This window comes from Epinephelus moara, chromosome 6 (assembly GCF_006386435.1).
Source record: "Epinephelus moara isolate mb chromosome 6, YSFRI_EMoa_1.0, whole genome shotgun sequence".
NCBI lineage: Eukaryota > Metazoa > Chordata > Actinopteri > Perciformes > Serranidae > Epinephelus > Epinephelus moara.
The window spans coordinates 36,360,693-36,388,027 of record NC_065511.1 but is presented as its reverse complement, the minus strand read 5'-3'; the positions used below and the strand labels follow the sequence as shown (position 1 = coordinate 36,388,027).

The 27,335-nt window shown below is 40.4% G+C and overlaps 2 protein-coding genes across 5 annotated transcripts in view; one reads left to right on the top strand and one right to left on the bottom strand.

Moving 5' to 3' along the window:
* Positions 1-11,124, top strand: part of paqr6 (progestin and adipoQ receptor family member VI) — a 38,754-nt gene extending 27,630 nt beyond the window's left edge. For all 3 annotated transcript variants that reach the window (XM_050046293.1, XM_050046295.1, XM_050046294.1), the window contains exons 4-8: positions 620-825; positions 3,248-3,374; positions 5,262-5,358; positions 5,817-5,961; positions 7,863-11,124. In XM_050046293.1, coding sequence (XP_049902250.1) covers positions 620-825; positions 3,248-3,374; positions 5,262-5,358; positions 5,817-5,961; positions 7,863-8,128 — 841 coding nt within the window. In that variant the 3' untranslated portion in view covers positions 8,129-11,124. The remainder of the gene's footprint in view (positions 1-619; positions 826-3,247; positions 3,375-5,261; positions 5,359-5,816; positions 5,962-7,862) is intronic.
* A 2,803-nt stretch (positions 11,125-13,927) lies between these two features.
* ntrk1 (neurotrophic tyrosine kinase, receptor, type 1) overlaps positions 13,928-27,335 on the bottom strand; it is a 60,778-nt gene continuing 47,370 nt past the window's right edge. For both annotated transcript variants that reach the window (XM_050046287.1, XM_050046288.1), the window contains 3 exons: positions 23,827-24,067; positions 23,244-23,402; positions 13,928-17,428 (listed from right to left, as the gene is read on the bottom strand). In XM_050046287.1, coding sequence (XP_049902244.1) covers positions 17,243-17,428; positions 23,244-23,402; positions 23,827-24,067 — 586 coding nt within the window. In that variant the 3' untranslated portion in view covers positions 13,928-17,242. The remainder of the gene's footprint in view (positions 17,429-23,243; positions 23,403-23,826; positions 24,068-27,335) is intronic.

Here is a 27,335-nt window from a genome sequence, read left to right as displayed (position 1 = left end):
GTGCATTCAAGAAATCAGTGGGTAAGAACAAAAAAATTGGACGATGATATATATATATATTGCTTCCTGTGTGAGGCCCAATGACAAGAACATCAACAGTCCTTTCTGTGTGCAAAAGGATTTTTTGATTTAAAGTAGCATTTTAAAAAATCTACAGTCATACACAGACATAACACATTCATATATACACACATTTCCCCAAACAGAAGGCATGAAATAATTTTTTATCAAAGACAAGGTTGTAGCTGAGACCAGGGCAAATCTAGTTGTATTCAAGACTAAAACTTGCAGCAGAACGAACACTTGGTAACTTTCCAGCTGTAAAAACATGAAGGAGTTTGTGAGGATTAGTGAAAGTATGAGGATTTAATTCTTCATAGTGTTGGAGGGAAAATAAACAGGTGGATAAAACACACTATGAAGATTTTTAGAAAGGTGGGAAAAAAGTTGAAGCAGGATCCCTAAAAACACGATAAGCCAAAATCCAAATAAACAAGAGACTGAGACAAGTTCAAGATGTCAGATAAGTCCAAGTACAACAGGAGGAGTCAGAGGAGCAGTTTTGAGCCGAGTTGATTATTATAAATATGCTGGTATAAGACTAAATGGTGTTTTGCAGGTACTTCCTGTGGCGCTTCTGTGTCCTCTGCTCCACCATGAACTTCCTGACCGACAGCTACACCTGGCCCCTGCTGGTGTATATGCTGCTCATCTGCATTTACCCCTTCACCTCCAGTTGCGCACACACCTTCAGCACCATGTCCCCAGAGTCCCGCCATATCTGCTACTTCTTTGACTACGGAGCCCTCAGCCTCTACAGTCTGGGTAAGACTTCAGACGCAGTGCTGGAATCCAAGAAGTTCAAAGTTTGGTGCAGATAATTTTTTTTTGTTTTTCTGCAGAACTCAGAGGTGAATGAGAGGTTTGTCTGAGCTTTTTAACAACTGTTGTTAAGCTGAGCAGGGCGTTTAATACAACCGGTGCTTCATGCTACTTGGTTCATATTTGACGTCAGAAAAAAAAAAAGCAGAAAAATAATTAATAATAAAAATTATAAGAAATATATAATAAAATAATGATAAATAAACTTAATTTTAAAATAATGAATAAAAATAGTAAAAAAAAATGTCACCTCCACAGTGCTCAGGTGAGGTAGGAGATTAATTAAAAGGTAGTAACCAGGTGCAAAACTGTAACCAGCAGGTATCCAAGAGACGCAGCGCACAAAAACACAAAGCCACAAATATAAAAACGCCAAAGTAGAGCGAATCCTTGGTCGACTTTTACTTGTACTTTTGCGATTTTGCGAGCATGTCTACGAACACTAACCAGCTATTCTGCATAATATACCTTTAAAATAATCTCTAGATGAAAGCTGGCATATTCTTTGTCGTAATCATCGATGTCCAAGTGCGCTGATATGACACCCTTTAGGGAACTATGTTCCGTTATCCACCTGATACAGCAAAACATACAGAGCACTGTTGCATCTGTTTGCCTTTAAACATACCTGTGCATGTCGGCTGGATGTGATGAGGGCATGTCTTATTTCCATATCATGTTAAACCACATTGAAAAGTATCTCTCCTCTTTTTTTCAACAAAGAATGAACATGGTATTCGCCTTGTGCCAAGTGTTTTTCCTGCAGCATCTGCTCTTACTGCCGTGTGCCCATTTGCAGGCGAGTACGTACATGCAAAACAGATTTATGTAGTCTGCCCTTTACCTAAAGAATCATACAGACTTATGTGTTTTAAGGTGGGTCTACTGTATGCTTTATCAGTGTGTATGTTCAGTGTGTGCATTTCAGGTTATGGGTTACGATCCCAGCAGCATATGCCCCATGTGGACAAGCAGTCAAACATTAACTGACGGCCTCTTCACTCCCTCTCCCTGCAGACTGCTCCTTAATCTACCACAAAGCTTCTTAGAGCCAAGATTTGCCCAGTTTAAAATGTTCAGAAGTCCATTTCAGGGATAAGAGCTGCAGGAGGGTTTTCTCACTGCAGGAGAAAAAACTTTACAGTCTACTACACACAGTGCAGCTGATGCTCTCCAAGGAAGAAGACGACGTCTAATCTGTGCTTTGAATTGTTCCAGGTTAATGAGGAGCTTTCAGGTGGACGGATCCTTTCTTAGGATTAAAAACAAAGTGTGAAATTGCAGACACTGGTTATGTTAAATGATTTTAACAGGAAGAAGAATATGAAATGTCTCTCTTTGGCGCGTCCCAGTGGTTATATCAGGAAACGCACTGTAGCAGACAGACTGCACTATCTTTATGTGGTTTTATTGTTTCTGCCACCACAACAAAAATCCATGTTGTGGTCCCAGTTGTTCCTCTAAGTTCCAAAAATTTTAACCCATAGCTTTAATTTTGGTGTGTTTCTAATATGTTCACTCTCTTTTATTTTAGTTTATTTGTGATGCTATGCTATCCTCTTCCTATCTTCACCCTTGTTTCGTCAGTGAGTGTTCGAGACACCTTGGTTTAAATTTTATTCAATTGTTTGCATATTAAAAAATACAATCACTGTAAAAGATTTGCTCTAAATTATTTAAGCTGCCGTCACATGGAATCAGGGAGACGGTAGACGACAAATGAGATATAATTTTAGTAGATGAGAGCAGAATGGTAAAAGTAGGTGAGGCCGGCAGAATAATGGTAGACCTGCATTGCCATTTAAAGTTCAAATATTTGAACTTTTTGGCGTTCTTCAGGATGGAATTTGAAACCAGATGTTGCCTAGTTCTTTCACACAAGGCAAGACTTTTTTGTAACTGACAAAACAACGCCATGTGCAGACGAACTTACAAAAATGAGACCAAATAAATAAGTAAATAGTAGTAATCAAAAGAACAGACCCTAAGGCCCAGGTGTAGCAGGTCACCAGGGGTAGTTACAGTGGTGCAGGGTGGTATATTTTAGGATTTTGGCAGTGTCACAGTGCATCACAGCTCCTCTTGGAGTATCTAGTTTGGGCGTTTTACATTGAATTGCCCATTGAATGCATCTCCTCTAGGGGCTCACAGCATGACAGTACACAAAGTCCACATCAGTCAGGAAATAAAAAACAGTACACTGTTTCATTCGGTACGTTTTCCAGCACTAAGTTACTACACAACTTTTATTTGAAGTCTGTTCTATATGGCGTCATGTATTCAATCCTTAAAGCTAAAAGTGTTTAAAGAAACCTCTCAAATCAATTAACTTCTTGTTTTTTGAATGTCCTGTGTTTGTGTTCAGGTTGTGCCATGAGCTACGGATACTACGTCATGCCAGACTGCTGGGTGAACAGCTGGCTCCATCAGCATTTTGTCCCCATTGCCATTGGAAACACACTGTTTTGCACCAGCCTGTCCTGCTATTCCAGGTAAGAGCCTGCTGCTTCTCTAACGCCTCTCTGCTTCTGGCCAAGAATGTGAAAAACTCCCTTTGGAATATTTTGCATTTGTGGGATTCTTGCTTTCAGGAATTTAGGTAAAATCAAGTAGATGTTGTCAAGAAGGTGGAAATTAGTTATTTCTTTAACATTACAGGCTCACAGGACTGAAAACAGCTTTCAGGACAATTACTTTTTGTTACACAGATCTCCACTACGCAACAGCATTTGATTATATAAATGTGACTGATTTATGCCGGGAAGGTTTTAGTGTTTCCCTCAGACTTGTTTTGCCAGGATGGAGACTCCGCTGAAACAGCATTTACGCCGTCATGTGACACCTAAACTCTCCACTGACACTCAGACAAATAAAATTCTTTCAGGCTAAGCAGCTCTGAATGACCTGCTGCAAGTGTTACTGAGCATGTTACTGCCATTATTGCTTAGGTGTAGATTCTGGGGGGGTGGGTGCATGGGACATGTCCCCCTCAACCTGTGCATTTTTTCATGTTTTACAGACATGAAAGTAACAGAGGACTTTAATTAAATGCACAGCCGTAATGTGAATCATAAGTGCAGCAGTGCCTCCAGTAAAGGAGATCGCAATCTGCCATAAAACAGAAAGAAGATAAAGCAACTATGCACGGTTGACACAGGAAGTACTCTGACATTTACACCATAAATTGATGCAGGAAAAGAACAAGCTGGTGCATAAATATTCACCACAATGCAGGAAATGAAGTCTGATGCTCAATATCCCTTTGGGGAAGACTCCCCGGATTACTTGCGTAACATATGTCCCCTCAAATGTTAAAAAAAAATCTGCCTCCCTGCATTATCTATCACCTGATCTGCAGTAAACTGATGTATCAGTCTGACCTCAGTTGGTGCATCTTATGAAGATTTATCTGTCCTTAAATCAATATGTATTTTAAAGTATAAAACTAATGCGAAATTGATTAACGCTGTGGTTTTCCTCTGCGCTGCTGAGTGAGAGTGAGGAGTCAGTGACAGTTTGCCTTTCACGAGTATCAAGGCAAACGCTGGTTTCACTTATATGCAGCTCTGCCAGTGTCCACTGGAACGTTAAACACCAAGGCCGAAGAGTAATGTGAATAGAGAGTCTCAAACTTGTGCAGCGAGAGTGATTTCATGATATACGCTGCAGGCTGCACTGAGACAGGAGAACTAACTCCTGCAATAAGTGTAGCTTGACTGATACAGGATATTTAAGGCTGATATTGATATCAATATATGCAGATGTTTAGAGCAGACAGTTTGACGTATGTTTACATATATATTTTAATTGTGACCAATATACTGTACATACTGACGGGACGTTTTAAAGTTGAGAGGTTTAGGTTGAGGTTTAAAGGTTTGCAGCACAGGACACAAAACTACAACATGAGTATAAAAGTATCAAGTAGGTCTAAAGACTAAAAAATCCATTGTAGTTTGGAACAATTAAAAATCTTTGTGGGCGGAGTGAAAAAGGCCTTTCAAATGAATCTAGTGCTGGAAAATTATTCAGATCTTTTTATTTATTTTAGGGCTGCCACGATTAGTCGACTAAAATCGAAGAAATAATCGACAGATTAGTCGACAATGAAAATAATCGTTAGTGGCAGCCCTAATTTATTTAGGCTATTAATTCATACACAGAGCATTAACAGAGAGGCCGAGGGAGGGAAGGACCAAGAGACACTTTGTCCTTGTTATATACATCTTGTATATGAAACGTCTGTGTTGTCGCTGAGTGTTGATGGAGAAACTGTGAGGGAATGAGTGGGGCAGAGCTGTGAGGAGTAAACCCAACTTGACCCTACATCGATATAAACGGTGTTGTCTAAATGTATATCTTGCTGTCTGTGTCCACAGATTCCTCGAGCTGCAGTTCCCAAAGAGAAGTAAAGCTGTAAGGACCGGAGCGTTTATCGTTCCTTTTATATTTGACACCGTTCCTCTGTTTTACAGGGTGAGTATCAGTTTTGTCTTCAGATCTGCTTTTATCAACACATATTAAGTTGACTTTATGCACACTTACATTCTTCTCTGACTGAATTTGAAGCTTTTATTTCCACTATGAACTGATGTGTTATGCAAAAGCCACAGACTGTGTTGTTTTGTGTCATTATGTAAGTGCTCGGAGCTGATTAGTGCCGGGCTGTGATACTTTGAGCAGGACTTTGGCTCAGTATCCCAGAAACTGATTTCCTTTCTCAGTCTTAGACAAATGTATCGCTGCCATCAATAAATCCCTCTAAGCACTGGGATTGTTCGTGCAAATACGACTTTCTTTTTGTTCCTAACCAGGTCAAAAATGCTGTTAACAATGCTCTAACCATTACTGTTTATAATAGTTATGTCCACATGTCTACTATGTTGGTTTCTAGTGTTGTTGTGAATATATTTAATTTTACAATCTGTCCGTAGATCCTTCTGTGCTTGGGGGGAAACTGCAGCTCGAGCGATGCCTTGTCCAGTCACTGTTATCACCTCCTCTTTGCCTTCCTCACCTGTTTCCTGTTCACCGCCCACCTCCCGGAGAGGTTGGCCCCGGGCCGCTTCGACTACTTTGGTATGTCCTTCATGGATGTTGTAACATTTATACAATGATAAAATCTTGATTCTCCCTACTGTAAGTCTGTAAGGAGATGCTTTATCCCGAGTTGCGATAGAGAGTTATAGAGAACATTTTCACAGCAAGGTTTTACCCTCCTCATGGGGCTGTAACTTTTATATTTGCTGTCTTTGTCTTTGCTTGTTCTTGAATGTTTTCCTCTCTGACTACTGGACAACTGACACAAACAATAGCTCAGTATCAAACAGGCTTTTATTTGATAGCGTGTAAACTTTCCACACAAACTTTTCTGCCAGTTTCTTTGCTCAGCGGACAGTTGTTTACCCTGGTAAGGTTTCAAACAGGTTGTGTTTTTTTATTTCTTGTGTAAAAATCTCCTGCACCTGTGGCACACACAAAAGAAGACCTGCTGTGTTTGTTACTGATTGTGCCAAAGAAGAGAAAGGCGAGATGGTTTGCTAACACTGTTAAAATAGCTCACTAACAGTAGTTAAAACACAGTAAAGTTTAAAGGAACACTTCACCCTCCAAATGATCATTTGTATGTCAGTTACTCACTCAGCGTTACCTTGAAATCATGAAGAAAATGTTGTTTTCTTGCATGTCTCCGTGATGAATGGAACATTAAAAGAAACAAGAAAGTTCTTGATGAATTGAAGTGAATGGGGGCCGCATTTAACAACAGTAAAACTATCTCAAAATGACCGTTTACAAACTTTCACACAACTCGCGCAGTATAACCCAAGTCTCATTCATCCAGTCTATGCTCATTGAATCCACAGGAGTCTTAGCTTTACAGTCATAAGTAGTTTTTGCCCAGATCTACATGGGACTAGCATAAAATGGGCATATCTGTAAAGCGGGAGACTTGTGGGTAGTTGTAGACACCTTTTTCATTCAGAAATACTGAAGTGAGAGGACGCCTGTGAAAATGTCGGTTTTTCTCTCGCCAAAATTTAGCCTAACTTTGGAGCGTTACTTAACCCCTTTCTCAACAAGCTAACATGACTTTGTTGGTACCAGTGGATTCCAAACCTGAGGCCGCTACAGCCTCTGAAAGACAGTATTGGTTACCAGTAGTATCAGTTAAGGTGTGTGCCATATCATTTTGTTCACGATAATACTTATAATTTTTGTTATCATATGAAAAATTCTTATCGTGATACTCGCAATATTTCGACTTGTCCACATATGACATTATACTGTTACCCACGGCAACGACAAGCATGCCTGAAAGCAGAATTATTAGCGACTCCGCGGTGGTTCCAAAAAGAGGAGCAGCTTCAGTAGTGTGGAATAAACTGTGGCGTCCTGAATGTTTTATGAACAGCCCCGGACTTCTCAGACTCTTTTAGTGACTTACCGCTCAGAGGGAACTCATTCAGCGGCTCCTCTGGCAGCAGCACAGCATCTCTCCCTCTCCTCTCTCGCCGCGTGCACACGGGAGTCGGTGTCGTCAAGTGATTTTGTCATAAACCCACGGGAGTCGGTGTCGTCAAGTGATTTTGTCATAAACCTTTGGTAATATAAACCTACATGACGCTTGCGACTCAACCAAAAAACAACATAAATGTAAATGTGTGATAGTTGTGGTATCATAACAGCCTGTCACAGGTTACAGCGTGATGATTAGAGGAGAAATGGCAGAGCATAAAGGTCCAGGTGGAAAAAAAACCAACTCAACCATTTAGGATTTTACTAAAAGAAGAAAATCACCTTACTAATTTATTATATAGTCAAGAATATCAGGTCATATCGCTCACTCCTACTATCAATCTAGGTAGGGTTACATATAGAATTGTACGTACAGTATCAGATCTGAGGTGAAGGTAGTAGTAATTTTAGCTCCCTCCCTCTTCTGTCTCACAGAATGAATCTTGTCTTCCCTCCTCACACAGGCCACAGCCACCAGCTCTTCCACATCAGCGCCGTGGTGGGAACCCACTTCCAGATGGAGGGCGTGATGGCAGACATGACGTCACGGCGGGCGTGGCTCCTGGGCCACGGAATGATGCCCTCCTTCCTGGGGACCATCGGGGTGCTGGTCGCCAGCCTCGTCCTCAACCTGGGCATCATCGTCATATTCAGCGCCCCACTGCTGTGGAAGCGCTGCCGCACCTCCAACCAGCCACAACCATCAATGTGCGGGTGCAAGGGGCAGTGAGGGCGCGTTTTCCACCAACAGCCACAAAATGGCTGACTCACTTTCCAAAGGAAAGGTTTGGGCTGTTTGTGTGTCTCAGTCTCAGCAGTGTGTGTTTGAGATGACTATTAACAGTTCCCAGCAGTGCCCATTTAACACCAGTAGTTTTCAGACTTTGATACATCATGGTCAGTGCTAAAGGATCTCTTTAACGCGGTTACACACCTAAAGTATTCGCTCATGTGTTTACACAGCAGCTGAGGACCCAGCCGTATTTTACTGAAGCCTTTTTCTGATGTTACATTAATCTCAAATGTGAGAAAACATGTACAAAATGTCCGTTTAATTTATTTTTAATGTTCCTCAATGTGCATTAAAAAAGGCTCTGGGTTGAAGGAAGCATGCTGTCGTTAACACAACACAAAAGTGCCTTAATGTAGACCTACACTTCATTTCTAATGTTTACAGTAGTTTAAATCTCAAACTGGAAACATCTAATGTCACAGGTGGCAGGGATTATATTTACAATTAAAGATGCTTTTTGTTTCTTGCATGTACTAGTCCAGGATCTCCTTTACTTTAATAAGGATGTACTGAAAATATTCCCTGTAACTGGACCACCTGGTTAGTGCGGTTGTGCTGTGAGTGAAGGAGTCTTCAGCGTGGACGACCCTCATTCAGCCCTACATAATATAATGCAGATTGAGTTGCCGGCTCTTATACATCCACCTATTGATTCCGCTCTGCATGGACTGGAATTGATTTGCAGGTCATGTGGTTCTTTTTTTTTCCCTGATTGCCTGCCTTATTATGAACCCCACAATCTGCCCTCAACGGGAAGAGGGGGAAAGAAAGAAAAAAATGCTACAGCACAGCGGTGATTAAAAGACAGGTACCATTTTTATAACAGTGCGTTTCCACGGCAACGCTATAGTGGCCTCATGCCCCCTGAAGGTCTTGAACAATTTTTCTATGTTCTGAGCAAACGGCACCATTTTCCTCTTGTTCTTCCATCACGTCTCTCCTGAACATTTATCATGTGCGATAAAGCACTTAAAAATCAGAGGCTTTATTTAAATTGTATAAGCTTTTGCATTTTTTTCCCAGTCCAGTCGAATTTCCAGCACTTGTGGTTTATTACTTAAGAGTTAAGAAGCAGGAGATATGGCGAGGGGGGAGGGGGGTATGTTTACTTATAGTCTGGGGTTATTATTATTAATACGGGGGTCTTTTTAGTGTCGTAGTATTATGGTGCATATACAGTATAACAAACCAGTAACACTCCTTATTTACTGTGGTTATCCTGTTGTCCCGTGAGACTGTTGTTGCATTTACCACTGAAATAATAATTACAGATTCATAGTATTGTATTTTTAGGTGCATAAGCAGAGAGGAATGTGAGTGTTTTTCATTTCGGGGAGATCCATAGTACCATAGTTTAAGTAACTATTACAGTTCTTGACAAATTAATAATTCACAAATTGCGAATTTGTGATTCATTGTTTTCTTAAAACAAGTGAAATAAAAAGATTATATAACTTCAAAAGTTTTCTAAAAAAAAAAAAAAAAAGTCTATTAGAGCTGAAAATATTTGTTCATTCATCAATTAAGTCAATTGACAGAAGGGTCTTGATATTAAATTAATAATTTGAGTCACATTTTCAGGCAAAAATGCCAAATATTTTCTCGTTCCTGCCTCTTATATGTGCATATTTATATATTTGTAAATTGAGTATCTTTAGATTTTGGCCTTCTTGGGAAAAAACAGGGAGCGAAATGGGCATTTTCTTTTAATAGACAAAAACAATTAATTATTAATTGAAGTAATTCCAGAAAATTCTGAAAAAAGGGTCAAATTATCTAATTTTTTCCACTTGTTTTAAGAAAATAAAACTTTTGGGTTTAATTATGGACAAAAACAACTTGATAATATGCATACATTAGATAATTCCGTGATGATATCATGGTAGCAGGACTGTATATGCAGCCTGTGCTTATTGTTTAGTTGGTTTCAATGGGAAACAGGGTGTCACGTTACTCAACTGTCGTAGCACTTACATACTGTAGGTACAGATTTCAGCTATTCTCATTTTACTTGACAAATAGTTTAAAGGCTCATTTGTGTAAAGCAAGTTTGAAAGCATGTACGGCACAAATTTACACCTAATTCCACCAGTAACACAGCGTGGCTAACACACACACACACTCACACAGACGTCTTATAGCTGCGTTGGTTGAGGGTAAAATGTATGTGATATTATGGGAGTGAGGTGTGTCACAGGTCCATGTTGGATGCTGAAGTAGAAATGTTGGATGCAGAGTGAAAGTGTAGTACCACAATGAGCACACACACACATGCACACACACTTTTGTATTAGAGCAGGGGAGTTGTTTAGGATGTTTTCATGGTTAGTGTGCAGAGCATAAAAAGTCACGTCAGCCTTTATGTCGCAGACAAAACGGAGTAGTGTTTGCCCTCAGTGGGGTTTTTCACCAACTCTGTTTCTGTTTTATCTCCACCCCTGCCGAGCGGGGATCGATTCTTTTATTTTCTCCACAGTCATCATCTTACAGTGTTCCTCGATTCGACCCTGTTGATTCTTGGAATTGCATCATTACTGGCTTCTGTTGTGGTTCTTTGTTATCGACCCAAACTAGTTTGGAACTCATTTATTTCTGAGCTGCTGTTGTTGCTTTTTTTTGTCATCTCACTCATTCCCAGCCGTTCGGTGCCTGCACTGTTTTTTGACGATGGTGAAGCTCAGAGATGCAGAGGCTTCCACGTCAAATAGATCAATGCTGATGTTGCCTATTTTGTATTTTTTTTTTACATTTATTTAGACCAAATTATCGACCCAGGCCCAGAAATTCTCCAGACCAGGTCACTGTTAAACCGTGTTGGTTTATCCCTCAGTGGAAAAACAGATTCAGGTTGTAATTATCAGGAAAACTGGGCACTTTTCTTATAACGACCTCTGGAAAAAAAGAACACAGCGCATTGAAGGATGTTTGAAAACGTGAAATAGAGAGCAAAGACGAGTGCGGGACGAACCATTTGATACAACAAGAATTCAAAACAGGGTTTGAAAGAGTCATTGGTGCCTTTTTTTATATGATGCTGTTTGTTCCTTGTCTGTTTAAAAAAAAAAGACAACAAACTACTTTTAAAATGTATTTGTTCTTTGCTGTGTATAATTTGTAATTTGCTACTTTGTTCTACTAGACTTGTGTAATAAATTAAGCCTTTTATAAGTGTAATAATTGTCACTGGGATCATTTCAAGCATCTTAAAAACAGAGTGCTGCCTTTTACATTCATGCAATATGATCAACAGCAAATTCTCAAGCTTATAGTTGGCCTAATTTCAGCTGATATACTGTCCAAATCATTACTATATTAGCACTGTGAGCACAGTATACATGTATGCTGACGACTAATGATTGTTTTCATTATTAATTAACGGTTTTGTGTATAAATAGCCAGAATAAAGGAGGGAAAGTTTAATTTCCCACAGCTTTTTTTTTTTTTACAAAACTCAAATATGTTCTATTCACTATCATATATGAAAAAAAAGTCTATTTTTCCTTTAAAAATGACCAAAACAGATGCTAATTTTTGTTTTTTGTCGACTAATTGACTAATCATTGCAGCTCTACTGTTTAATACACAACCTGACCTCATGTCTGTATCTACAACTGTGCAAAATACTTGTACAAATATAAAAACTGTATTGTCTTTGGGTAATGAAATGTAAAATGTTGCCCAAAAATGGACATATGTTCTTTTTGTTGGCAGACATTGCAGATTCGTCACACCTTTTGAGTCTGAACAGTGTGTGTGAGTGACCAGCAGAGGGCAGAACAGCACAGTAAGAGTTGAGCAGTTCATCACACCTATCCGCTGATCAAAAAAAAAAAAAAGAGCTGCAGCATTGCAACAGTGTGAATCCCCAAAGATTTACCTGCAGGAAACCCAACCCAGGTATTCACAAAAAAACACACAGCAGAAATGGTCAGTGTGACAAGAAAATGTAGTCTATGTTAGATCTTCAGCCTTCAAACCTGATTTTCTCTGAAATTATCTGAAATTCTTCAACTTATCTTCCATTGAGAATAAAGGGCCGAGGTCTTGGAGTCGTCGTCCCCAAAAAAATTGAGCATTAAAGACTTCATTTTCTGCATTCTGTTGAATGTTATGTGCCACCGTGTGCCTTTTCTGCATCATGTTATGGCAGATATGTCACAGTACTTCCTGCTTCAACCGTGCAGAGTTGCTTCTTCATGTTTCAGTTTTATGGCAGATTGCAACTGTTACTTTTGAGGTTGCAAACTGCCTCCAACTACTTTACTGAAGGTATTGTTGCACCCATGAGTCATGTTCTAGTCTTCTGTTTTTACTGGGGGGTGAATGTACGGATATGGTGAGGGGGACATGTCCCCTCTGTCCCACCCAAAGACTATGCTGAGGGTAAAGGTGCTTTTGTGTAACGCAGCCTTGAACTGAGGGTCAACATCCTGAGTTAAAAATGAAAAAATAAGACTTAGCACTGCAGAAAAACTTGATTTCATTCTACAGAATTTCAACCCCCAAAAAAGCTGATGTGAAATGATCTCTTACTCCTCATTTGCAGATTCAGTTCGTCACAATGAGCTGCTTTAAGAGTGAACAATTTGGAATTATTTGATTTATTAAACTATTTGGACTTGAAAGCTGCAGGCTGCACACAGCTCAGTTCAAAGGGTAAAACTGTACACCAGCACACATAGTGCAGAACTGAAAGCCGTGACCTCCAGCTCAAGTTTTTTTCACCGTTGCACCTCTTGTCTTCTTTGTAAAGGTTGCACAGATTTGTGTGCTTCGATCTAACTAAAATAGTTTCAACATTTTGTGCACTTCTCTTCCTATTGAGTCACCGTGTTTAATTCCATACAGGATGCATAGAAAGGATACAGAGTGGCTTATTATTAGCGGTGGACACAAACCAGAATGAGTCTGCGCTGACATTATCATGGAAGAAATAATTACCATAAAAAAATCAATATCCTGCATACATGCATTATACGACGAGGTGGAAGATTAAAAAGGAAAGTTTCCCGCTGCAAACCTCTAATAGTGGTTCCATTTTAAAAATGGCCTCATTTCCAGCTCTTATTATAGTCCTATCCCATATCTTACCAGGCTGGAGACTCGAGTGCTTATTAAAAAGGTTCATTCTGAAACCACAAATGGAGCCCTTAAGGATAACAGGGACAAACAGTACAGTGTGCTAATCCTATCTGGCCCAGAATCTGCTTGTAGACACTAGAAGAAAAAATAAGCCAGACACGAGTCCTCCAAGTGTTTTCATCCTCCCGGTTCACCAGAGGAGGTAGAGAGAAAGAAAGAGACAGAGAAAGGGATGATAGCATTACTCACAATCCATTACCACTCCCTGGAGACGCTCTGCATACAGAGTGATGGAGGGAGGGTGGTGGTGAGGAGGAGGAGGAGGAGGAGGCGGGGGGTTGGTAGTGTGAGGTAGAGAGAAGGGTTTGGTTTTGGAGGGTGTTTGTTTGCTGGAGGCCCGGCGGTAAGGCAATATGAAACTTGATTATTCCTTTTCAATAACCATCTGCTGAGGATCCCGCCGAGACGTCGCAGGTTGCTGATTAGTTCGTCAAAATAATAGAAGGCTCTTGAATAGCCTTGTTAAGATGTCTAACTTTAAGTACAGTCGGCAGCCCAAATCATTGTTCGCTCTGAAGCACACGATAATGATGGATTGACTGATGCAGAGGGATGTTCCTGCGCAGGCTGCAGCCATTTTTTAATCAAGTTTGTTTATTTTTAAGGGCAGACAATATACAAAGTGCTGGAGTAACAATACATGAAGATATATTTTTTGACATTAATACAGAGTATGTACATTTACTATTTACACTTAAAGGCACAGTTCACCCCAAAATCAAAAATGCATATGTTTCCTCTTACACATAGTGATATTTATCAGTCTAGACTGTTTTGGTGTGAGCTGCAGAGTCTTGGAGATATCGGCCGTAGAGATGTCTGACTCGAGACAACATCACAACTAATTATGTTATCTTAACTCGCCCTTTCAATTTCATTGCAAAAAAATGCCTCAAACTTTACAATGTGCTTTGTTTTTTTTAGAAAAGCTGCTGTGAAATGAGCTATTTCATGCTGCAACTATTCCAAAAACAGCAAAATCCTGGAGGGCCTGGTTACTAACCGAGTCGAGCCTTTTTGATGTCAGTGTGAGATTGTTGGGACCGTTTAGCTCATCAGCTCTCAGCCACCATCCACCATCACAAACTGTTTTTGCAATTTTCATATGGCCTGCAATTTTATTGCAAGAAAATTTTTTTAAAAAGCCTAAAAATACTGCAGCATGCATCCCTACTTTTTAGAAAAGCTGCTGTGAAATCAGGCATCTCAGGCCGCAACAATCCCAAAAATAGGCCAGCCCTCAGCTTGTGGTGCTCAAATCACCAAAAAAATACATTTAAAAACTCAGCAGCAATGTCTCTTCACAGAAATCATGATTTGGTTACCCAAGATAATCCACAGACTTTGTTGTGAGCAGTTTCATGTAGGAAATATTTTCTTTCTACACCTGCAAACTGTATCACTGAGCAGAAGGACGTGTGCATCTACTCATGGGCGAGAAGCTTGTGCTTGTGACAGAGTGAGATGTAAACATTAATGGCGTCCTCCTCGGCTGAGCTGTAAGTTAGCTAGCTCAGTGGTGCTAGGTGAGCTAACAGTAGATGCTGCTTCCTTCTGCCCAGTGATACAGTTGGTGGGTGTAGTTCGGTAGAAAGAAAATAGTTCCTAGAGTTGTCATGCTTTGGTCTGAATCAGGGACTAATTTTGTTACAAGTTGTATTATTGCCTAGAGTTGGTTTGTGTTCTCACGGCAGCATTTACAAGTGGACCAGATCAAATTCCTTGTGTGAGAAAGCTGCTCTTGATTGGTCAGAATTTCCATGTGGGAAAAATCCAGGAAGTAAAGCAAACGTTGAAGAAGAGTACACTTGCAAGATAAATGTGACACTTTCTAATGTCACAATGGAGGGACAACTACGCAGGTTGATTTTAGCGCTGCTCATCGTGGACTATATTGCTGTCATTGTTCATTTTAGTCAAACCATACAGTTTGAAAACGAGGCGCGGCTCCAACTAGAAAACAATGTTTTGATGCATTGGATGTGCTGAATGTGCATATTAAGGCAGTACAGGAGGAGGTGCACATTAATAATCCTCCAGGACTGTAACATGCTCATGTTTAACCCAAACAATGTGTCATGTGACTGCAGTTGCTTCAGATCCAGGTCGGAACATGTTCTCACCACAAATGAACTGCACCAGAGTTCGGTTGTAACCAGACTGAGTCCACCTCTTCAAGAAGGTCTCAGTCCGGTATTTTTGCCGTGCACCTGAGTGTGATTGCTGTGTTCACACCTGCCCAAACAAACTGCATGTAGGGGGCAAGCAAACTTGAATTTGATTGAAACGAACCAAACAGGGCAGGTGTGAAAGCACCCTTAGAGACAGGCAGGTTCAATGCCACTCTAGAAGATAAAAGGGACATACTTTTGTAGGAAAATTACCTCCATTTATGTCGATTTCTTTTGGTCGGATAATCATGAAAAATTTGAGTGTTTTTTTTTGAAGGGGAACCTTTGTGTGGCGGACCTTGTTTGCTAGGATAGAAGTCAGAGTATTTTGTTTGGGGACTGGTATTGTAGATTGATAACGCAGCATTGGTGTCTTGTAAACCCATGTGGGTTTGGCATGTTTTTGTGCATGACACAAAATAAATCAATCAGTAATACTGCAGAGAAGGCAGACATCTCTAAGGCCAGTAACACTCAGCAACTCACACCAAAACAATCTAGACTGATAAACAGATCTACAGGTAAGAGGAAATGTATGTACTTTTGATTTTGGGATGAACTGTCCCTTTAAAGGCATCACAGCGGTTTGTACACTCAGTCTTTCCCCCTCTAAATGCCCCATTTGGTTGATAATAAACTTTTTTCCCCCACTCACCTCCAGTTTCTGTTTCAGTGCCATCTGTCCTTCTCTTTGACTCACTTTAATCCATCTGTTACCTCTAAAACCATCTCCGTGTGTCCCCTCCCCACCATCTTGCCCCCTTACCGAATTTCACTGCAGTGCTTTGATACTGTAGGTGGTTACGTTAGCATGTTAAACATCGCTAATTTGTACAAAAGCCACTCCTGAGTGTGTCGCAGGCAGGCCACAGGTCAAACTGTAGTTCTTTGGAAGTATTTTTTTGTTCATATTTGACAGCAAAACCGACAGCATTAAATGTAAACACACACTTATATGACATTTTGTTCATGATTTTGAAAAATACTCATATGATACACTGGATTTGACACGTCAGAAACAAACAAGCTTTCCAAGGTTTCGATTGTACAACTTTGACATCTTATATACATTTACTGAAAGCCTTTGAATAACCTCCCATATCAAAACTTATCCAAAATCAGTGACTATACTGTACAAGTGACTGACTGCTTCACCCAAATCAGAAAAATTGGTTTCCACTTTTGACTCATGATGTGAAGTGCCCTCCTTTGTAATCATTCATTTCATTTTCTAATTGCCTTTCAACACAAGTATCAGCTGTCGAGTCGTATTAAATGCACCACAGCTCAGCTCTCAAACCTTCGCAGGGACTTCAGAGCCAAAATCCCCCGACAAACCATCATCTGAGATCGCACCCTCAACAACGTAAAGCCCATATACAGTTACTTCAACACTTATCCATGCATGTCCCTCCATCTGTCTGATCCCACTTCAGATAAACATTTAACACTTTGGTAAACATTTGACAGGTTTCCAGAGAGTGACGGGGCAGTAAACAGGGGACGGGTTCGAGCCGGGATGAGGCAAAGCGGGAAGGTCACTGCAGACAGTTTGTCCATCAAAGCGTCGAGGCTGGGAAAGCAGCAGCAGCTGGGAGAACTGGGACATATTTTTCAACTTAAACCAAGAGGAACCTGTGTAAAGTAATTACCCCTGATTAGAATAATGGAATTAAATGTTTTAGGTCTCAACCTCCCCAGCCTCTGTCCTCCACTCCCTGGTTGGTTCTCGGCCCCTTTAGCCCAGGATGTCCAGGTAAACCGGCGGGTTCTTGACCAGGGCCAGCAGGCGGCTGTGGATGTCCTTGATGACCATCCTCTGCTGGGGCTCTCTCTGCCAGCAGCCCTGCATCAGCAGATACACCTCTTTGGGGCAGGTGCGTGGCCTTTCCAGTTCTCGTCCCTGCGTGATGCATTCAATGGCCTGTAGGGGTGGGAATTCAAAAACTACATTATAATAAAGTTACAGGAGATAACCTTTTAGCAAATATGACAAAAAGTTTTTTTGAACGGTCACTTTATCCTGAGAATCATAAAAACAACCAATCAGAGCTGAGGAGTCTTAAACGCAGCTGTGAATCATGTCATTAACTGCTCATGAGCTGCGGTCAAGCTATCAAATTAGGCAGTGCTGATCAAATATGATTTAAATTTTTTTTTACCGCATTCTCGCCTCAGATGTTTTCAGAAACATATTTCAGTCATATTTCTGTTTAGCCATAAAATTAAAAAGTTTGCGTAGGCTGTGCTTCATTTTTGGCTCGACTGTCACAGACGTTCTCATTTTATAGCTAAACAGTACACTAAAACAGTGGTCCCCAACTGGTGGGTCATGGTCCAAAAGTGGGTCCCAGGTCCACTCTGAATGGACCGCAAGTGACTTGTGAATGTGTCAAGTTTGTAAAAAAATATACAGTAACTTTCCAGCACAGAGCTGTGGTGGAGGGTTTTTTCTGAAGTGCTGTAAAGTTTAGTTGATTCAAAACACACATTAAACACACATTAAACATGGCTTAATAGAGACAATTTCAAACACAAGTAAACAAATCAGCTTCACTATAACTCACAGCATTCACAAACAAAACATTTATCTTTTGCTGGACACATTTTCCCCACAAATACAACATGCTAATGTTTTTAGCACAAGCCTACGGCATTTTACATTGTCAAATTAGCATAGCCGCTAGCGGACATTTCCTCTACTCATATGAAGCCAGGGACAACAGCAACATTTAACAAAGGTAACGTTACAAAATTTGACTCCATTACAACTCACAGGGTTCACAAACAACTGTTTTGCAGACAAATGTAACATGCTAACGTTAATTAGCACAAGCCTATGGCATTTTACATTGTATAAATTAGCCTAGTGACGAGTGGAGATTTCCTCTGCTCATATGAAGCCAGGATAAATCACACACAAGACTTAAAATGTTATTTTTGTGGAGGCTTTATTGTCTTCACAATTTATTGTTTCTTATCTGTGAAATTAAAGTAAATAAAAGCTTCGTTTCCACTGAGGGAAATGGTTTCAGCTTACAGAAAATAGACAGTTGGTCTGTGTCGCCAAGATGCCTAGTTACATTTCTGGGGAGGTGCACAACAGGCTAAGGCATAGGGTACAAAACAGGCTCTATGTTGATACAGAGCCTACCGCGTAGGTATACAGCGTCATTTGGACACAGAAGTATAAATTTCGCCTTAAAGGGAAAATCAAATGTGGTTATTAGTCATAAATATCTTTTAAATTTACTGCCAATCCACACAGTAGATGTTGAGATACCTTAATGGATAAGAGAACATTTTCCACTTCTGGTGATGATTCAGTTTTAATTCTCAGGCTGTGCTAAAATTCATTCAGCGGAACAATGGATGCTGCACCAAGGACATATTTTTTTAACTAACAGATACTTTTTGGTAGAACAACCTTTGTATCTCCAGATTTACAGATATGTGTCCATTAGCAGGGACCTCAGGGACAAATGAGAGCAGCCAAAATATGAATAACCTCCAGCTCAGACTCTAATGGCCACAATGACTGATTGAGTTCACACGCTCTTGCTGCTCAGTGAATAAATCACTGTCGAGGATGAGAGAGAGGATTTCGCTGCGCTCTCCATTTGAAGGGTTACTGACTCAATCTCTTCCCCATTGTTAACCTTGGCCTGATACAATGAACAGAAGAGCTCTGTCAGCGCTGAGCCAATTCACACCAAAATGGCCTGTCAGTCAGCCTCACAGCTCAGCACAGAGAGTCACAGCGGCTGCCCCAAAATGGCCGCTGTCGCAGAGTCAGTATTTTGGGATGATTTATCTCCGCCACTGCGTGTTTAGGCAACATGATAATTTCACCTGTCCCTCATTGGCCGAGACAGATTGGGTTAACAAGGTTAAAGCTCATTGGCCCCGGGCAAAAATGAGAGCCAATGAGATTAGAATTGAGTGCCAGAGAAAAGTGATCTACCCTTCTCTTGAAAGGAGAGAGGGTTTGGGCCTGTAATAGCACCGCTGTGGTCGCAGTGGAGTCCCACGTCTTAGTGCTCCGCCTGAAAAGGCTAGACTGGACTGCCCTTAATTACTATGAATTTATTGATTAGTTTAAGAGCGCAGAGCGGTGAAAAACTTCAGCAGCATATGCTCTGAAGTATCCACAGCTACACTGAAAATGTTTTGTTCTGCAAGTTTGGATTATCTGAAAGCTGCAAGACATTTCAGGCTGCTATTTGGGCTACAAATGTGTTTGCACTAGTACGTGTAGCTACTTTAATTTAATTTGATATATTTAAATAATTTTGAAGCACCTATAATCAATATTTTTAAACAAAATGACAGTGTAAAAACAATGTGAAAGGGGTCACTCTCATCAGTCTGTAGTTTCCCTCTCCTTTACTGAGCTTTATAACAATTTTCAGATCATTGTTTAGCTGTCAGACTTGTAAAATTACTGTTTTGTTTCCTCTCACTATCTCACAGCAGTGAGTTTTTGCCAACAGGGAGATATTTTTGGTCAGAAAGCCTTAAAAAAAAAACACAATACGCTTTGTAAACTCTTATCAAAATGTAAACCTTGCTGTATTAACTGTAACTGACAGAAAACATCCCTTTACATTTGTGCAAAGGCACTGAAACCATGTAAAGTAATGTTTAAAGTAATAATTTGACATTTTGGGAAATACGCTTACCAGTTTTTGATTTCTTATAGAGTTAGGTAGATGAGAAGATTGATACTACTCCTATATCTGTCCATTAAATATGTAGCTGTTGCCAGTATAGGATTAACCAGCCAACCTAGGTGATAAAGTTTGCCTACCAACGTCTCTAATGCTCACTCATTAACAGGTTGTATCTGTTTAATCTGTACAAGATAAAGTGTAAAACAAAAGTTTTGGTTTCATGGAGGGTGTCAGGAGGCCAGTTTTTGGTAGCTGCTGGAGAATTTTAAAGGAATACTTCAACCCCCAAATGAATGCTTGTATATCAGTTACTCACCCTGTGTTACGTTGAATTCCTTGAATAATATTTCATTTTTATCGCATGTCTCCTTGGTCAACGAAGAGTCCAAAAATGGCAAAACAGCTACAAACAAAATACCTAAATAAAGCAACAAAACTGTGTCAAAACATCTACTTACAAACTCTCATTCATGTAGTTGGATGATCAGTACATCCCAAACAGACAATCCTTCCTAACAGGGAAGTGAAACTTACCAGTGCTTTCTTTAAGGCCGAACTCCATTGACAAAAACAGTAATTTTACCACACTGTACACAAGAGCTACTGGCCTACCGCTGCCTAAATCAGTCAGTTTGTTTGAGTTGTTATGTGACTTTTGTGTGTCATAGGGTTAATTAGGATTGAGCAAAGTCACTCAAAAACACAAACAAACTACCAATGGAGGCAGCGGTAGACCAGCTGCTCACATGCTCAGCAAGGTAAAATTACTGGTTTTGTCAATGGAGTCTGGCTTTGAAGAGAGCAGAGACAAGTTTCACTTTTAGTTCAATTCGTCCGAAAGAGCTGTCTGTTTGGGAAGTACTGACCATATGACTGGATAAATGAGACTTGAATTATGCTGCACGAGTTGTGTGAGAGATTGTAAATGGATGTTTTGATCGTTTTGCTGGTACACACTGTCAAGAATTTTCTCAGTTTTTGGATTTTTCGTTCACTGTAGAGGCATACAAGAAAAACATTGTCTTCACAAGTTCAACTTAGGACAGGGTGAGTAATTGTTATGCAAATAGTCATGTGGCAGGGGGAAGTATTCCTTTAACAGCACAGGAAAAACAGTAACAATTAAGCAGTACGTATCGTCTCTCCCATAAACAATGCAGGTAAAGCAGTAAGAAGCTAACCAACAAGTTCAGTCATACAAGATAACTCCCTGTAGTTTCTTTCATCCAGTTTAAAGGCACAGTTCCCCTAAATTACATACACACTCAAAAAAGCTTTAGCCACTGTAGCCACTTAGATAGTTTCAGTTTCATTTGTTGAGGTTTGGAGGTCAAATTCAATTACCTCATGCCAAAATAAATCCTGATGTCTGACGGGAAATCTGAGCGCACGGCGTCAAGTTAAAACCAAACAGTGAAATATTAAACTGTGTCTACAACAGCAGAGAGAAAGCACTCTGCCAAGAGACTACTTTCCCTGGGCGGAGGCACGGTCCGTCCCACTGTCCAAGCAAGTAAGACATTTAGTTTACTGACGTCCTGTTGTTTGTCTTCTCGGTTTTAAAGTGCCGTCTGGAAACCAGATCATTCAAAATCCCATTGACTTTTATGACTATGCAAATAAATAAAAATCCATCCTTGGAACTGGACCACATATGTCTAGATAGAGATGGTCATTTAAAAAAAAATGCACACAGTCATTTTTATGGATATGGATTACACCAAGTTGCCTGCAGTAAGGTTTCATAGGAACTGTAGTTTTTTTGTATGCTCACAAAGTAATCTTTGTTAATCTGTCTTAAAATCACACTTGCCTAAAGTTTTATTACTCCATGCTGTGCAAGAGGCTAATTTGTCTAAGAATACAAAAGGTAAACCTGAGGAATAAAAGAAATACTAAGATTAAGTTACAGCTCTTATTTCTTGGCCAGGTGCAAGCAACCAGTGCTCAGAGCTCAGCGTGTGATACTGACGCCAAAGGCACCCTTAACATCTTTATGGGAAGCAGGCTTTCAACTAAATCCAGTGCAAACCCATCTGGTGCAATATTTGACGCTCAGAGCAACTTATGTATGTTGTGTCCCAGTCTAGGGGAGCAGGAGTGCAACTCAGGCTGAACCAAGGCCAAAACAACAACTTTACATACAATACAATTCAATACAAAACATGTTGCGCTCGTGCTCCCTTAGACGGGTGCATAACAATGATGTTTTAAGTAAAGTCCATCTAGGTGTTGGCAGGAGGAGAGGTGGGCTGGGCTTACCTAGGTGTAGAGCCTGTGTTAGTTTGAAAGGGGGCGTGCTGACGTAATTAAGAGAGACAACTGGAACCAGGTGTGGGGCCTCAGTCGAGGAGAGAGGTTTCTGAGGCCTGCAAAGACGACAGATGGTGGAGTTTCCTTCCTCCAGTTATTGTCTGCGTGTTTAATGTCTACAAATATAATGACAATTGAGTACTGACACTAAGCAGGAGACCACGGAGAGCAAGCTGACTGAGTGACTGCTGGGACAGCAAGGCAACAGGTAGGCCCACATCTTGGCAGCCTAACGTTTACTCCCTGGTAATATATGTGCTGCAGCAAAGCTCTGGAAGCCCTAGGCAAGTGTTTGCCGTAAGTAAAAGCATCAAGTGCCCACAGTTGTGTTTGCTGTGATGGTCGCATACAGACGTTAAAGGAAGCATCCCATTGATGGGGTGCCTTCGACGACGCTATCACAAGCAAGGACTGTGAGAAAGGTTTTTGACGACCTGGGATGAGAATGCATTGCTACAGACATGAGGGTGGTATTGAGCTGTATTCCTAAAATGTTGATGTTCCCAGAATGTTGAATTTCACTCACCTTCATTGTGTTGGGGTGACATATCTCAAAACTATCTGCACAGCTAGATACAACAAAAGGTAAGTGAGAACGTTTGGGTGAACTGACCCTATAACTGGAGTGATGAAGGCTACAAAGGCACGTTTGTGTGGGTGTTTCCTCTGATAATAAAAAAAGATTTATTGATTTGAACCTCTCAGTTATTGTTGACCATCAAAGTCATTGATAAACTTTCCGTCCAAACCCACCTCACTGTTGGACAGCTGGTACCAGGGCTGTTTGCCGTAGGTGAAGATCTCCCAGAGGACCACGCCAAAGCTCCAGATGTCACTCTCTGTGGTGAACTTCCTGTACATGATGCTCTCCGGAGGCATCCAGCGGATCGGCAGCATTGTACGTCCGCCCACCTGAGGAGGGAGACGAGGCGATGTAATGCTTCATCATGGTTGCATAACAGAAGTCTCAAGGTGAACATTTAACCACTTTGCTTTGTTGATGGAACTAAGCAGAAATACCATCTTTCAGCAGCACAGATATTTTTTAAGAAATCTCTAACAGATTCTTATTCCTGTTTGTCCTTGAACTCTCCACTAACCAAGACAATGAGAGTTTTAACATCCAAAATAGCTTCAATTCAAAGGATTTAAGTAAAGAGAGAATGGACCCAGAGCCACCAAAGACAAAACTACTCACGAGGCCAGACATTACAGCTGAGTGAAAAACAAATCCTGTCTTTGTAAATTGGCTAAACTGTTACTTTGAGAACAAAATCAAGTTTTCATCTCACGACCAAAAACAAAAGTCTTGTCTTTGTTTTTGCCAGCCACTTACCCGATAGTAATCTGTGCTGTAGATGTCTCGGGACATGCCGAAGTCTCCGATTTTGACCACCAGGCCTTCCCCCACCAGACAGTTGCGGGTCGCCAGGTCGCGGTGGACGAAGTGCAGCGATGCCAGGTAGACCATGCCCGAGGCGATCTGGGCGGCGATGTGCAGCATCTGAGGCAGAGTGAGCTGACCCAGCGGGGGCATCTTCGACTCCTCCAGGATACGAGCGTCGGGGCCGTGAGCTCTGCAGGTGACACAGGAGGAACAGGTGAGTGTTTCTGGATCAAGGGTGATTTTTGTTAATGGTATTTCTGCTTTATTAGACAGATGACAGGAAGATATGGGAGATATGAAGGGAATTTGATCCAGACAGTGGTGGGAGAAGTATTTAGATCCTGTGAAAGTACTGATAAAACATTTTTTAAATACTGCATTACAGCATTACTGCATTAGATTCTGCATATAAACTCTGCATATAAACTTAAATAGTACTTGTTCTGCAGAAAAATTGCCCCAGTGAGTGATAGATTATAATTTATGACATTATTATACAGTCACTAAAACATAAAAGTGAGGAGCACCACAAAAAAATGGCATCGTATGTTTCTGAAAACCACAAATACATTACATTTGCACGTGTCATACATAAAATGGTTCTTAGGTGACATAGTATATGAGCTGACTTTGTCACCTGGAGGTGGAGGGGATGCTGAATGGTGTGTCACCGAGGTGAGTCGCCTGCCAAGGTGCAGACCACTGTTCGAGACCAACAAACATCAAAACCTAGTGTGATTTAGTGAGTCATTGCTGCGCTTCCAGCTGCTTTTTAGGCACCAAACATTGGTGTTTTGTAGCGACCTGTTGCTTCGTTTCCAGAGGGGATAATAGCACGAAAGGTGATTGTTTTTTACCAAGACATCCCAGCGTCTGTGGGCATAAAAGTGGTATTAAAAGGGATTGTTTTTATCACTCAGACAGTGGTAATTGTTCCCCCCAAATTTAGGTATTTTAAGCCAAAAATATGATCTTTTTCCAACCATAACCAAGTTGAGATGGAGCTCGTCATAACTACTGAATATACAGTTTGGTAGTTAACTTCATTAGTCCCTAACCTGGGGATCTGGCCCCATCTTTTTTTTTTTTTTTTTTTTGCACTTTTCCTCATCTTTACTTTTTGTGTAAAAAATTGGCCCTTTTTAAATGAAATCAAGTGAGAAGATAGGAAGGTAAATGTGTTTTTTTGGTGGAGCAGCTAACAACTCATGGACTTTTAAAGCATGACAAGACATGACAAATAGATGTTTCCTTGGTTCAAGGTGAGACAAGTCAAAAAGCCTACAAACCACTGGTTTAATCTGTAACAATGCTCTTTTTTAAAGTTTTATTTCAAGTGTATCATATTTTTCTCAATGTAACATCTTAGTCTGAAAAATAACAGTTGTCAAGTTAAAATAGTGGAGTATAAAGTACAATATTTCTCTCTGAAATGTAGTGCAGCAGAAGTATAAAGTAGCATTTAATGAAAATATTCAAGTAAAGTCAAGTACTTTACATAAATAGAGTAATTGAGTAACTTTGCTACACTCTGGGTCCAGTGGTGTAATGTAACTATTTTTATTTGTGCCACTACACTGCCATGAAGATGGTCTCGTCAAGCATGAGATTATTGAACTTGTGTCAAGATAATCCACCTGGATATTCCGAAATTATTCAATCTATTTATCAGCAAAAACACAAAACAACACTACCATTATCTTTTTTTGCTTTAATTGAATCAGTTAAAGACAAATGCAAATTATTTCAGAAAATCCTTGAAACAAATTGAGGGATTTATGTAAGGTACTAATTTCTTCTACTATTTACAAACTGAATTTTCAGGTAAGATGCATATGTAGTGGTCTAATTTTTAAGATATTTTCAAGAACTGTTATCAGTTTTTGCTTGTTGTGTTACCACTGGTCGATGACAGAATATTTTCCTTATTGGTTTTCTTTTCTGCGCTGGAGCTGAACTCCTGACCACTGAGCAGTGTAAAGGGGACTCGTATTTCCATTTGTAAAGAACAGAACATGCTGGCCTCTGCTATTCTTCTCTGTTTCTATTGGTTGTTCAGGTTAATCAGAGGCCAGGATTGGGCTCCTGTTATGTTGGTAACTATGGCATCAACCTTGGGTGACCTGAAGGACAATGACCTCAGCATGCAATCTGCAGATTGAACATTTCTGACATATATGAGCTCGTGAGAGCATTACATGGTCGGCGTGACCACACCATAATAAAGCCATTTAACAGGGATGGTTAATAGAAAACATAAGGCTTGTAATACGCCTACAATTGATTTGCAATAATGCAATTCAGAGATGCAGAGCACATTGACTCTCAGTTGTTTTTGTGGATCCCAAACACCCACTCTCACGTCAAACTCCGGCCCTAAATGAGAAAATCACAGATGATGTGTCTCCATCCATCCTAATATCTCTCCTCTCCACTTCGTCCCCTCCTTATAAAGGAAGTTGTCTATACAATCACTATTAGTTTAAAAGGCAGGTGGCAGGGTGGGAAAGCAGCTGCATTGTGGGGGCCCTCAGACGTTTCACCCATTCTGTCTGCTGGAAATGCGATTTCCATCCATTGGTGAACATATATCTTGGGCAAAGTCTGTGGTGCATGCACGTGTGTTTGTGTCTGTGTGTGTTTTCACTCCCAATCTGTCTCCTGTGGAGGACACCTGGCAGACAGCATCCACTGCGTCTGCTCTAATAGCTTGGTCAGATGGTTTCCCAGGTGCCAAGTGAGCTCTAATAGGTCAACACTGTCTCAGTCCTCAGTGACTCCTTTAGGTCCATTCACAGGTTTCTGAACATAGTTTTGAGAATATAATGTAAGTGATTTAAAAAACACATTTTAAATCTGTTTCATCATCATGTTACAAAAGTATGGAAGCCCATTTCTGACATTGCGAGGGGAAAAAAAGATATTGTAGGTCATTATAAACTGTCTTGAAATAAATAATAATAACTTATTATCTGATTGATTGATTGCTTTATTTTGAACATAAAAATAGTTAAAAATAGAAAAAGTTCTGAGAATAATGAGAAATTAAACTAACTCATTATTTTGAGATGCTACATAATTATTTTTTAGATACTAAGTTGTTGTTTTTTTGAGAAATGTTCTTATTTTGCAGGCTGTTTTCATACACACTTCATACATATACCTACAGAAAGGAATGCACAACAATTTGCATATACATCCCACATAATCATGAGCCAGTAATTCACCTTTCGCTAAGCCCCGCCCCTTTGTGATGGTCCGACATGCTGTCGGAGTAAGCATGGAGCCCACACTGTAACTAACTGCACTCCCTGAAGAAATATTATCATATTTTTGGAAAAATGAAAGAGTGATTCCAGAGAGAAGCAGACAGAGGGGTCTACAGTCTGTGTTTGAAGGATATATCCAGGATGTCAAACTGACTCAGCAGCAACAACAGGTTAAAAAGACAAAGATAG